This window comes from Glandiceps talaboti, chromosome 19 (genome assembly GCF_964340395.1).
Source record: "Glandiceps talaboti chromosome 19, keGlaTala1.1, whole genome shotgun sequence".
Classification (NCBI taxonomy): Eukaryota; Metazoa; Hemichordata; class Enteropneusta; family Spengelidae; genus Glandiceps; species Glandiceps talaboti.
The window spans coordinates 20,085,306-20,099,047 of record NC_135567.1 but is presented as its reverse complement, the minus strand read 5'-3'; the positions used below and the strand labels follow the sequence as shown (position 1 = coordinate 20,099,047).

The 13,742-nt window shown below is 35.9% G+C and overlaps 2 protein-coding genes across 2 annotated transcripts in view; both read left to right on the top strand.

Moving 5' to 3' along the window:
* LOC144449878 (sodium-dependent phosphate transport protein 2A-like) lies at positions 1-7,901 on the top strand. The gene is made up of 6 exons (XM_078140424.1): positions 1-150; positions 325-553; positions 2,132-2,407; positions 2,955-3,265; positions 3,536-3,770; positions 4,418-7,901. The coding sequence occupies exons 1-6, from the start codon at positions 58-60 to the stop codon at positions 5,338-5,340; spliced, it is 2,067 nt and encodes a 688-aa protein (XP_077996550.1). The 5' UTR covers positions 1-57; the 3' UTR covers positions 5,341-7,901.
* Positions 7,902-11,116: 3,215 nt separating this feature from the next.
* The window catches only part of LOC144450200 (phosphopantothenate--cysteine ligase-like), a 12,841-nt gene continuing 10,215 nt past the window's right edge, over positions 11,117-13,742 (top strand). The window contains exons 1-2 of the mRNA XM_078140784.1: positions 11,117-11,272; positions 13,663-13,742. The exon at positions 13,663-13,742 is cut by the window's right edge and continues 9 nt beyond it. Of these exons, the coding sequence (XP_077996910.1) occupies positions 11,117-11,272; positions 13,663-13,742 (236 nt within the window). The remainder of the gene's footprint in view (positions 11,273-13,662) is intronic.

The window sequence follows — 13,742 nt, the reverse complement described above, 5'->3', positions numbered from 1 at the left end:
GCCACTAGGAATCTGGCGTATAACCTATCCTAAAATTCTGTACTATCTTCAGTCAAAATGGCTCCTTTCCCTGAGAGCGATCACTCTTCAAGTTGTGGAAAACTTCCCGATACCCCACCGCCAGAATATGAACCCTTTGTTGTTAATCAGGTACGAAACATTCGAAATTAATTTTCAGTCGCTTTTGTATTATTGTAAATTGTTTCTGGAGTCACGTTCAGGGAATATAGCATATATATTTGGCGCGAGATGTAGTATTAATTCATTTACGATTCTTTGTTATTTTTAATAATTGACCAATGTTTTTTTTTTTTCGTGTTGTAGGATGAGAAGAAAGTACCTCTCGATCATACCATCCTGACGGTTGGTATGATGAACGGAGCTGCAGTCAAGCTGCATGTGGAGCTCGATGAAACTACCGGGGAGATGACAACGAAGCCAATGCTAGTCGATGATGTTGACTTTACAATTCCTCTCGGAAAATTACAGACCGAGGAAGAGTTTGATCCGTGGGCTCTTCCCGAGCTTGTAGACGATTCAACACAGTGGAGTGGTAAGTTTTCATACAATTTCCATCATTTTTGTAGAGATACTAATTTATTCCCCGTTACATGTGCATCACCCGATGCCGGCTCATGAATAATGGTAATTAATTTCCAACCGTTTTATAACACACACCGGCTTTTTCAGGGTCACCGTAAAATGGAAAGTAGCTATGTAAATTCGATGTAATTCGTTTACAATTGCTTTAAAAAATACTAGAAATGTTGGGAAAATATTAGGGATTTGTATTACGGATGTTGATCAGGGTGACAATTTCAGACAATCAGATTTCGGAGAAAGAACGGAACAGGATGTAACCATGGAGCGGTTTTCGTGAAGGTCGATTTTGGCGCCACGTGCAAGAGAACGAAGCGTCAATTGCAATTCACACGATCGTATTGTCTTTAGAAACGGCGCCAAATGTTGTCAAATTTACACATTATTAGGATAATTTAGTTCACAAAGGGTTTATCAAATAAAAAAAGTGCAAAGTGTCAAAAAATTACTGTTTTTTTGCGATGACCGGGATTGACATCTGGTTAAGTACGAGTGTGCATGTGGACTCCATGCATTCACCACGCTAACATGAATAACGAGAGTTAAAGCGTTGTTCCGTGCATATACCAACAAATCCCACCCACTACCCATGACGACAAACGTACGATACACAAGCGTATGTACATGTAAATATTAGCAAAATTCCTAGCTCTGTGTAGCTGTATGTTTTGTGATTTGTAAAAGAAAATACAATATTTCCTTGTCTTTTCTTTTGAATATTAGAGGAACAAAACTGCATATGAAATGATCGCATTTATTTTGGTGACCTGAAAGTTCACTTGTAAAATCATTACTACGTAATAAATTCTCTGGTCACGCCACAAAGGGGGAAGTTCCTTTTTATGGTCTTTGGAATAAAAATATGAAATATGTGGAATAAGAAAATATTTTAAGAATCTGGCTACAAATGTCCCTTGGCGTGAGGAAGTAAAGTTTTGACATTTTGTCCTTGTGCCATTGATGTTTAGAAAAATTAAGAAGTCAACAAAATAATATTAAAATATATAGTATGCTAATAATTTTCACAATATTTCCGTCCAGGGTATACCTATGTTGCACCAAGATGTTTTGAGTTTTGTACCATAGTTGATAAAAAGAAAATATTACCTCGGTGTATTTGTAAGATAAATCACTCAAAGTAGAGTAAGATGTGGCTAAACTCTAGATTTTGTGATGTAAACACAAGTTTTTTTTATAAGTGCTAAAAAATTAGCCCTCATAAGACAGTGTGGATATTTTTTTTATTAACTACACTTTTGAATGAAATTTTGGGCATGGAATTTAACAGTTTTGACCAAGTTTATCAAAAGTATGGGGTATAAGATGAGGTTTTTTAGGCTTGGGAGAGGTGGGAAAGGTTGAATTTGATTTCTGCATAGCTTTTCTCGAAAGCAAGAAACATCTTGGGCTAAATACTTCCTCAGACACTGGTGGTGAAACATGTTGGGGACAGTCACCTCTACTGCCCTCTATCAACCTTTTATAGAAAGGGATTATTTGTAACATCTTTGCTTTTCTCTTTTTCCCCCAGACTTGACTTTTTGTGGCAAATTGAAGCGTGTGTTCATCGACTACCTCGGCAAGCTTGCAGTCTTACTTGGTCTTTTATACATGTTTATCTGTTCACTAAGTTTTCTAAGTTCAGCATTCCGTCTTCTTGGTGGAAAAACTGCTGGTGAAGCTTTCGCCTCCAATGAAGTACTTTCCAACCCTGTCTGTGGTTTGATGATTGGTGTCCTAGCAACCGTCTTGGTGCAAAGCTCCAGTACATCAACATCTATTGTCGTTTCCATGGTAGCCGCAGAAAGTAAGTGGTATTTATCTACAGCCCTTTAAACTTGAGTTTCAAAGTTCAAAGTGCGTATCTCTAAAATTGATTGAAAATATTTGTTTTGATGACGTTTGAACTGTTTTGATGAAATCACTGAGTAGGTGTTAATCGTGAATCATTGATACACTATTTACAAGATAAGTAAAGTATCTCTTGATTGGATAAGATTACAAGTAAACTACCTTGTGATTGGAAAAGGTGTACATATAAGCTTGCTGATGATTGGACAATATTACAAGTAAACTACCCTGTGATTGGATAAGTTTTACATGCAAACTAGCCCTTTATCAGATGATGATGGACCTTGATGCACTCAACTTTTGACCCCCAAAAAGACAGAAATAACATCTAGTAACAGTTTTCCAACTTAAATAATAAGAATTTGTTAGCATCAAGAGTTCACCTCTCATCCCAAACAAGTTGTTGGATGACAGAATAAAATAATTTTTGAGCGATTTGTTGTCAGAAATGATAAACTCCATGTAAGGCAATAATCTGATATCCTTTCATTGTTATCTTTCAGTTCTGTACGTCAGGCAAGCCATTCCTATCGTGATGGGTGCCAACATTGGAACATCCGTCACTAACACACTAGTGTCAATATTCCAAGCCAACGACCGCAACCAATTTCGCCGTGCATTTGCTGGTGCGACTGTTCATGATGTTTTCAACTGGCTGTCCGTGTTGATTCTGTTGCCGTTGGAGATTGCTACAGGTTACCTATATCATTTGTCTGAAATCATTATTGCCAGTATGAGTATATCGACCAATGAGAACGCAGATGTGGAGTTGCTGAAAATTATCACCAAACCATTCACAGATAAAGTTATTCAGGTAAAGGCAACCTTTTCAGAAATTCAAAATTTCCTAGCGTATATTCTTGTGCTCTTGTATGAAATGCAAGAAAGTTATAGCCCCAGTTACCCAGACTCTTGCTGCTGGGGGGGGGGGGGGGTAAAATTTGTCAAATAGATATTAATTGGGAACATTAAATTTGTCAAAAAAAATATTAGTTGTGAAAAACCACAATAATTATTAAATGGTTTTGTTTTTAACGTATTTTACTAAATGTTTTTTTTTTTTTTTTTTTTTTCTTTACTCTAGATTGACAAGAAAGTTATTACAAAGATTGCTTTCGGTGACGATGACGCCCGTAGTGATAGCATGATTAAACGATGGTGTGTGACCGAGAAGGTAACGGAACTTGCTAATGTTACCATGGAAACAAACGTTACATCAGAAGTGTATGATCCTAGTGGAGTAGGACTCATCAATACTACGATGCTCCAGAACGTTACCATGGAGATAGAAGTAACAAGGAAGATCCCAATTCAGAAATGTAAGTTGTATCAGATTCATTTACAACATTGTCCATCACTAAAAAAAAAAATAGAACTAGAAAAAAAAATGGAAGAGGAAATAATGTTACTTCAATGTTATCAGTTGTATTTCATGAATAGCACACACAGAAAGTGTTTTACTTCATTGTTACTCGTTGTACCTACTTCCTGCCCTTAGCAAAAATACTGAAGTCTGTTTATCTGTGGATTTGTTGTTGCTAATGGCAACCCTGTCAACCCTATATTTAGAGTGTGATTACATATTTACCATAGAAACCATGTCATTAAAGTATTGAACTAGAGAACTTTTTAATTTTGAAAGACTGATCAAACTCTTCAATTATTTTAACCCTTTCATTCCTAGAGACGACATTGGAATAAATAGAAACTTGATTGTAAGAACATTTTCTAAAATTTAAGAATATTACTTCATTGGGAAGTAATATTTCTTGAATTCTGATCTAAAATAAAGTTGATCTTTTTCCAAAAATTACAGAGAAACAAGAATTTTTGTTCAAAAAATTTGGCGTGAAAGTTTCTAGTCCTGAAAGGGTTAGAAACTTTTCTCATTGTTCTTACATGAGATGGCACTGTAGTTCTGCTTTGATTTTTACAATTTTTTTCCTTCTTGATTTGTTTATTTTAGGTGACCATCTTTTTGTCAACACTACGCTTGGTGACACTGCTGTCGGTATTATTACTCTCGTATTCTCGCTAGCCTTGTTGTGTATCTGCCTGGTGTTAATTGTCAAGCTGCTTCACTCGTTATTACGAGGTCAAATCGCCAAGGTCATTAAGAAAACGATTAACTCTGACTTCCCCGGATGTATGGGATGGCTCACTGGTTACGTTGCGATCTTGATCGGTGCCGGAATGACGCTCCTTGTCCAGAGTAGTTCGATATTCACGTCTGCCTTGACGCCCCTCATTGGTATTGGTGTTGTTTCATTGGAACGTGCGTACCCACTGACACTCGGTGCTAATATTGGTACAACCGCTACTGGTATCCTAGCAGCGTTGGCAAGTTCTGAGGGTAAACTCGCCAGTGCTCTACAAATCGCTTTTTGTCATCTGTTTTTCAACATCTCCGGGATCCTCCTGTGGTACCCCGTTCCGCTATCACGCAAGGTTCCAATACGTGTAGCCAAGATTTTCGGTAACACGACCGCGAAGTATCGTTGGTTTGCCGCCTTCTACCTCGTCTCCATGTTCTTCTTGTTCCCGGCCATTGTCTTCATGTTGTCCCTCGCAGGTTGGCAGTATCTGGCCGCTTTTGGAATACCAACCTTGGTCATTTTATTTGTTGTCGTAATTATAAACATTCTGCAAGCTAAACAACCACAATGCTTACCAAAAAAACTAAGGACATGGGAGTTCCTTCCTAAATGGATGCATTCGTTAGAACCGCTAGACAGCGCCCTCTCTGGCGTGTTTAGGACTTGTAGCTGTTGTTCTTGTTGTAAGGAGACGTGTAAAGAGAAACCACACAATGTCAGCCACTTGTCGCAAGTGCCACTCCAAGACGATTTTGAGAAAAACATTAAAACAGCAAGAGAAACAACTGTCTAACACAGGTTGAAATTCATAAATATTCTAAAATTCTTAACTAAAGCTGCATTTTAATCAAATTTCGAAATTACCTTTTTTTCGGTGCTACTATTTATGAAAAATTGCATTTTTGCTTGAAAGATACTCTTTATACAAAGAGACAACTTGATAGCTCAAACTCTGAAATATTTTTTCAAAACTCTTCATCTAGCCATTTTTTTGTCGGCAGGGCATTATGATATAAACTGAAATACTCTTTAAAGAAAAAAGTATTAAAGTGAAAAGTTAGTGTAAACTTGACTTGTTTTTTCCTTTTGTGGGTGTCATTCAACTGTTTTCTTGATACGAGTTTATTAATTTGCAGCTATAATTAAGAATTTTGTCGTAGTTTAGGAGTTTTTCCTAGCACAGTTTGTGTTTTTACATGAGTACTTGATAATTTATTGACGTAAGACGTTTACATACAAAGTTTAAACCAGATTCACCACTATAAAATAACTTTCAGATTTAAACCAGATTCACCACTATAAAATGACTTTCAAAGAGTTAAACCAGATTCACCACTATTATTTATGCCATGTGTTAACAATGAAGTTCTTCAACATTTAAACAAGATTAGTAGGAAAAGTTTCCAAGATTTAAACCAGATTCACCACTATAAAATGACTTTCAACGATTTAAACCAGCCGTAGAACTATTAGATGAATGTCTAAGATTTAAACCAGATCCACAACTATAAATTCGAAATCTGACTAGAGTACACTAGAAAATTGGTCATCATCTTGTACATGGGACAGTGTAAGTTATAGATTTTATTCAGGAATTTTAAAATTGTGTTGGTTGATACAAAACTATGAGAAATATTTCACCTTGACATTAAGTTTTTTACCCAGAAAAAGCAAACACTAGAAAAATTTATGTGAAATTTTTCTGACGATTTCTGATATTGAGTTGTGGTTTTTTCATGGTTTACACTTTTCGACACTAAAAGTTTGTGTTTGAGATTTCACTTGGAATCACAGATTGTGACTTTCACCTCAAGGTCTTTTTTCTATGTATAAAATATGCAAGGTCAGGTGCTAGAATAGCATAGCTTTATACCCCTTAGCAGAATGGTTTGACCTACTTTTCTATGATTAGATTGGTGCATTTTGAATTAGTAGGGGTGTTAGATGCAAGTCAATGCCCAGGAAATATTTATATTTTTTTTTTTCTTTCTGAACAAAAATAAACAAGTTAATATTGCTTGGATAAAAACATTTCTGTATGTTATTCCTTTTCTTTTTTGCTCGTCATCTTTGACTGTTTGTGTAATACCAAATATGTGCTCTACTAACGAAAAAGTCTGGGTTTGTGCAAAACATTGTTTTTGAAATGTCCTGGAAATTAACATAACAGAGTTCAACACTGAAATAAGTGAAATTATGGGTTACGTTTGCAATATGCACTTGCAAAATTTTTTAGTTTACTCGTTGGCAATATTTACTTGTCAAAAAGAGCAATTTTTGGTTGACTTGTACAGAATTCGGGTAAAGTGATAGAATATTATCACAAAGTGATCTTAACTTGCAGTAAATTTATTTTTAGGACCTTTTTTCAAACAAACGTTTCCTCCTCACCTCCACCAACTTTTTGACTGGTTTTTGATGTTTGAGAGTTACTTCCTCTATATCCAAAACTCCAAACTAATTTGTTTAATTCAATACACAACAAAAAAAAAAAAAAACGGATACAGAAATCAGTGTGCTACAATAATCTGGGTACGTGCAAAATCAGAAAACTTTGAACTTTTCAGGGAGAAATAAAAATACTGAAATTAATTTAACAGGATTAGTTTGAAATTACTATTTATTTTAGAACAAATATTCAGGGAAAGTTCTAGACTATTATTTCATATCAAAATTTTATTTATTTATTTGACTCTTCAACAAACAAATGCCCCCTCCCCCTCCCCCTCTGTATTTCAGATGGTTTAATATCTACAGCTGTATACCCATCAAAATAGTGTGACAGTTGTTGCCATGACGATTACCCATAATTCCATTTTCTTGATATTTTTCGTTCATTCTTGGCAAAAATGAAAGTTTTTTTTCATACTGTCAAATTTCTAGAAAACATGGTGCAATTTTTCTCGTTTTTTTCTCAACAATGTAGATCTAATATGACTGACCTACATCAAGAAAGCAGTATCTAATCGTTATGCTGACCCCAGCCATAGCAATGCAATGTCGGAATGTATGGCACTTGATATGGAATCTTCTCTTCCTTAGTATTCTATTTCCTATATGGAAAATAAGACCACAGATTCCATAAGACAACTTTAGACAGTTAAATTATTTTTAGACAAAAATACAATTCTGATTACTTTCCCTTCAAAGTAGGTTTATTGAGCATTGATTTTTTATTTTTTTTATTTTTTTTTGCTACTGGTATATTTAATATTTATACTTCCAAGACAGGTTTTCAGTAAACATTATCTGAAATTATAGAAATGTTTAGGTCAACAGGAAAACAGAAGTTGTAGTGTTGTGTTTGAGAGGTCTCTCTTCTATGTGACCTTTCAACCCACAACATTTTGAGACGGACAGTTTAAAACAACAACCCACAGGCTAATAGAGACCCCCTAACATAAATTGAATAATTACTGACCCCAAATTATTGTCAACCTAGGGAGTATGACTAGCTGTAGACCCCTTAGCATAAACCAAATAATCACTCCTCAAATGATCCAAAGAATCATGAAACTAAAGTGCTTTAAATTAATTCCAGGATAAAGAAATAACTTGTCCAATTTATTGTATGTGTTGATTTTGGCCAAAAATTCAGTCCTTATTGGGTACTACATTTATTTATTTTGAAGTAGAAGCTAGTGTATTTATTTTCAGTTCTTCTGTAAATTAGTTTATTTATTGTTGATGCAGTAATCACCATAGCAACTAATCTCACATGCCTCAGTCTGCCTAAAAGTTGAAAGATAATTAAGATTTTTGACAAAAATGACAAATGTGCAGGTCTGGTATTACCCTATTCTTTGCAATGGTTCGACCCACCTATAACTTTGACCATTCCATTCATAAATAGAGGTTGAAGCATGGTATTGATGGGATTTTTGGTCTTCAACAGTCTGCAACTTAAAAAGTCTGCAAAGTATTTTGGTGTATATTTTTCATATTTTTTTGCAACATAGTAATTAAGTGTTTGTTAGTAAAGTTCAATATCCTGACCTGTACAGTTGTCACTGAGCAAAAGAAAGTCTGAAATATGCTAATTTATTGATTTTGGCAATCTTCCAAGAGATATCACTAATTTGCATATTCATGAATATTAGCATCTATGAATACAGTAACAGATTTTGGCAATGTTACAAGTACATTTACTAATTTGCATATTCATGAATATGCTAATTATATTTGCTTGATTGACATTACAGGAAATGATCCTATTGGAGGAAAACTGATACTTAAATGTTATATTTAAACATATCGAATGTCTTATTTGAGACCCAACTATCTACCTTTAAAGGTTAGATTATTGTAAATATTGAGTTTTTATTTTTTAGTTGTGTAGTAAAATAGAGTAGTTTGTTTAGTGTTTTAGAGTAGAAGTTGTTGGGCTTTGAATTTAAAGATAGTGGTGAAGAAAATGTAAGTTATACTGAAATAAAAGATATATAAAATTAAAATATAGTCATTTCTTTCAAGTGTGTTTATGTCATGTATAAGCCAACATTTGTTTTATATATATATATGTGTGTGTGTGTGTGTATGTATGTGTGTGTGTGTGTATGTGTGTGTGTGTGTGTGTGTGTGTGTATGTATGTATGTATATATGTATGTGTGTGTGTGTATGTATGTATGTGTGTGTGTATGTATGTATGCATGTATGTATATATGTATGCATGTATGTATGTATGCGTGTATGTATGTATATATGTATGTGTGTGTGTGTATGTATATATACATACATATATACATACATACATACATACATACATACATACATACATACATACATACATACATACATACATACATACATACATACATATATATATATATATATATATATATATATATGTTGAGGGTAGAAGAAAATCAAGTAGTGTTTTTCGTCTCTACAAGCCTGTTTCATGAGTAAATAAATCACTCGTCAGGAGATGCTGATGTACTGTATATCAGCATCTCCTGACGTGTGATTTACTCACGAAACAGGCTTGTAGTGACGAAAAACCCGACTTGATTTTCTTCTACCCTCAACATATACTCTGCTCTGCATGCAGACGTATCGAGCACTGTGCTACGGATAAATCTTACCACTGACTTCATATATATACACATACACACACACACACTATGCATGTTCATAGTGAAAAGCCTACTACTTGAACGGCACATAATACCTGGAGAGGGGATCCCTTTTCTGCTGACCCTTCTGTCCAATTGTTATGATTGAAGATAACCCCCTAGAAGACCCCCTCCCCCCACACACTCACCATCCATATTTATGTATTCTAAAAACAGGTTGTAAGGAGTGCATAATGTACAATCATTGCTGAACTGTTAATCTCTAACCAATTTTTTTACATAAATTTTATGAGAAAACACTATTTAATGTAACTCTTGACCAAAATAAAATTGATATGTAACAAAAATGTTAAAGAAAAAAAAAATAATTTTGAAAAATTATTAATTTTTTTTTTTTTTTTTAAATTATGTTTGGCCAAGTGCACTGTAGGACCCTATCAGTAAAGATGACGTCACTCCACCTCCATGTTTGTACCTTGTACGTTGAGACTAGCCATGTAGGTGACTTTCACTTGACCTTGTTAAGTTTATCTGTGGTCAGCTGCACGTATACAACACACGTAATAAATCATCTGATATGCAGCACTGCGTCATACGTAACCTAGCAACAAGAGCGTCTTACATCCAGCCGACATATTCCTGTTGCGGAATCTTAGAAATTCAAGCTACGTCTGTGACGTGACAAAGCAAAAGTTTATTCCAAATATAAAATTTTAAGATGTATTTATAAATTGATATTTAGTTTACTATTAAGGAGTAAAATTATCCTCTGGAAGGGACAATAATATTTCATTATAATACGATTGAACTCAAGCTAAGAATTCGACCTGAGAAGTCTGGGGTTGGTATTTCAGTTATTTCAAGTTGTGCCTGACAAGTTGACGACATCTGATGCGCATGCGTGTAGTAGATAGTTTTATTTCAGTCGTGCCCAGACGCTATGCATGTTTATATCGATTGTTTTGTATTCTTTTCATAAGCAACTTCCTTTATCATTCTGTTTTATTTTGATGAATGTCAAATTTAACGTTTAGATCAGTGAATATGGTGGTATATTCCATTCTATACATTCAAAATATAAATGAACTGTGAACATACAAACAAGTTCACGATTACAAACAAAATAAAGTGTTAAAATTGTCAAAAATACCCTGAAAAAATTATTAAGCTTAATGACGAGGTTGTACAATTGTAAATCTTGGTTAGAATCATTTGCAATCATCCAATATTGCAACAAAAAATAAAGGCAGTTGGCCATGCCACTGTTAACCTGGTCGTCGTGCAGGCCAGTGTCACGTGACAGTATGACAACACTGACGTAGACCAATCAAAATGACAATACATTATTTTGTGCTGTGTATATTATTGAATGTAACGAGAAAATATTTGAAATGCAAGAATGCAATGTAACGTATAACAGACGGAGACATGGAAAGTATGTAGAATAAAAACAAAAGCATCACTAACATGTCTCGTGAGGGCGCTAAAACAATATGGCGGAAAACGAAGAGGTGGTGGTGTCGGCGCCTGACTGGCAAAGTTTCTTCCAAAACTCAACGCCATCGAAAGATTATGAAAGACTCTCGGGAAAAATGAAAGATTTTATCCACGCAGAAGGCAAAAAGAACAAAAATGTGGTGCTCGTGACGGTAAGTGCAATGTTATCATGGCAGTGAACCGGACTAGTTCTGTGAGGGACGAACACAGTTATATTTGTATCGTAACCACAGGCGCTCATGCGTGAAGTTGCTAGATCACAGAGATTGGTGGGCGGTCATTTCATCCCAAACTAACTCGTCCCAATAAAGTTGTTCCCGGGCCAACTCGTCCCACTGCAACCTCGTCCCGTTCAAAGAATTCCTGTGTGGTTCATAATTAACTGCAAATAGGCATAACGCATGTAGCGTCATAGTCCTGCTTGCCGATGGTACACGGGTCTACGCTGTCTTGAGGATCAAAGGGGGGACTATTAAACTCCGTATGCAAACAGGATTGCGATTCACTTCGTCCCATTTTCAACTCGTCCCATTTCAACTCGCCCCCATTTTTAACTCGTCCCATTTTCAACCCGCCCCAACAACACTAGTAATCGTTTATAAATCTAAACGATACATGGACTCGAAGTACGGGGACCGAACAATTTACATGATTTTACCTACTTAGCCAGTTGAAGCGTAGCAAATGTAACATTTCGTAGCAGAAAGTGGTGTGGGTTTTGGCTAAGTGATTGGTACATCTAGAACTTATACTAGCACAACAACTTTCCTCAGTCATGGAATATCACTTTTCACACTTTTAGGACTTAATGTTTACAACCCAAATAATAATGATAATAACCAGGGAGAATATTAGTGACTGACATGCTTACAACGACTTCCGCGCGTACAGGTTTTGGAGACGTGTCTCCTATCCCTAGTTAACTTAACTAAGTACTGTAGTATGTGTTTACAGTGCAAGTGGTACATCATTAGTGGAATACGAGATACCACATACCCTCCAAACTGAGTACTACTAGCTTCGATTTCATATATGCACAGGTAAATTGTATTGTAAAGAGTTGGGGCGAGTTGAAATTGGGGCGAGTTGAAAATTGGACGAGTTGAGTGGGACGAGTTGAAATGGGACGAGTTGAAATTGGGAAGAGTTGATCCGTCACCTGCAAACAGGACTAGTGGCGTCATAGATCATACGTCAAAATTTCTGTCATCGTATTTTTTATATCAAAGTTCGGAAACATAACTATAAAGTAATTGTTTGTAATTGCAAAACTTTCGACAGATGAAAAGTCGCGTTGCCATCTCGACAGAATCTGCCAAAGTTGCGTCATTTCACGTTTGTGTTTTGTGTTCTGTTTTGGGACGAGTTAGTGGTGGGACGAGATGGCATGGCGATGGGACGAGTTCATTTGGGACGAGATGTCTGGCAACCACAGAGATTTACGTTAGCAATGAACTAGGATATTGAGGCCGTCACTCGCCCTTTGGGCTCACTGTGAGGCCTCACTATATTACTAGCATAGTTCTCCGCTAGACCTAACATAAATATCTCTGATCTAGCAACATCACAACCGCCTGTGGTTCTAACAATGATATCCCTGTCCCCCGTCGGTGTTTAGGGACAGTGTTAGAATCAAGCCCGTACGTCGTTTGCAAGTACAGGGACTGTCTAGCTTCCAGGTAGAATGAGTGGTAGCCCAAGGATTGGTACCAGTAGTCCCATACACATACATAACAGGGCTTGAAATGAACTTTTGGGTAGTCCCAGTGGGCAACTAATGTCAGAAAGTGGTAACCCAAGGATGGGTACCAGTAGTCCCATACACATACATAACTGGGCTTGAAATGAACTTTTGGGTCGTCCCAGTGGGCAACTAATGTCAGAAAGTGGTAGCCCAAGGATTGGTACCAGTAGTCCCATACACATACATAACAGGGCTTGAAATGAACTTTTGGGTAGTCCCAGTGGGCAACTAATGTCAGAAAGTGGTAGCCCAAGGATGGGTACCAGTAGTCCCATATTCCTAAACTGAAAACAGCTGGTAGTCCACTCAGACTACCACTGATTATGTGATGATTTAAAGGAGGAAGATTTGAATATTTACTGACATAAAAGTATTTTAATATCACATATACTTCCAATAATCTCAGAGGAACTCTGTTTTCAGGAATATAAGACTACTAGTCACAATCCTTGGACTACCAATTTCTGAAATTGGTAGTCCACTAGGACTACTAAAGAAAAACGTTCTCACTTTAATTAAAGTGGCCATATGGTTGAGGATTGGGTATTTATTTTGGATTATTAATTTATACAACAATTTTATAATGGCTTCCTACTTGAAAAATCAATGTGAAACAAAATACCGATATATGCCATAAGTTATTGTTTGTAACTCTATACATTGCAAAAGAATAATAAATGTGAAATCTTTGTTATTATTTTGCCAAAAATTTTCTAATAGCTTTGGTAATGTATTGAGTTCCAACAGAGACTTAATCCCATGCCTACCATATCATGTGTTCTCTTTTCGTATTTACAGTCAGGTGGTACTAGTGTTCCACTGGAGAGTAAAACTGTTCGTTTTCTAGACAACTTTAGTGTTGGTACACGAGGTGCTGC

What these genes read in the sequence shown, in the direction of transcription:
- LOC144449878 (XM_078140424.1), top strand. Translation starts at nt 58, where the DNA reads ATGGCTCCTTTCCCTGAGAGCGATCACTCTTCAAGTTGTGGAAAACTT. An exon ending in AACCCTTTGTTGTTAATCAG is followed by an intron (nt 151 to 324) that starts GTACGAAACATT and finishes TTCGTGTTGTAG; the next exon opens with GATGAGAAGAAAGTACCTCT. An exon ending in TTCCATGGTAGCCGCAGAAA is followed by an intron (nt 2,408 to 2,954) that starts GTAAGTGGTATT and finishes GTTATCTTTCAG; the next exon opens with TTCTGTACGTCAGGCAAGCC.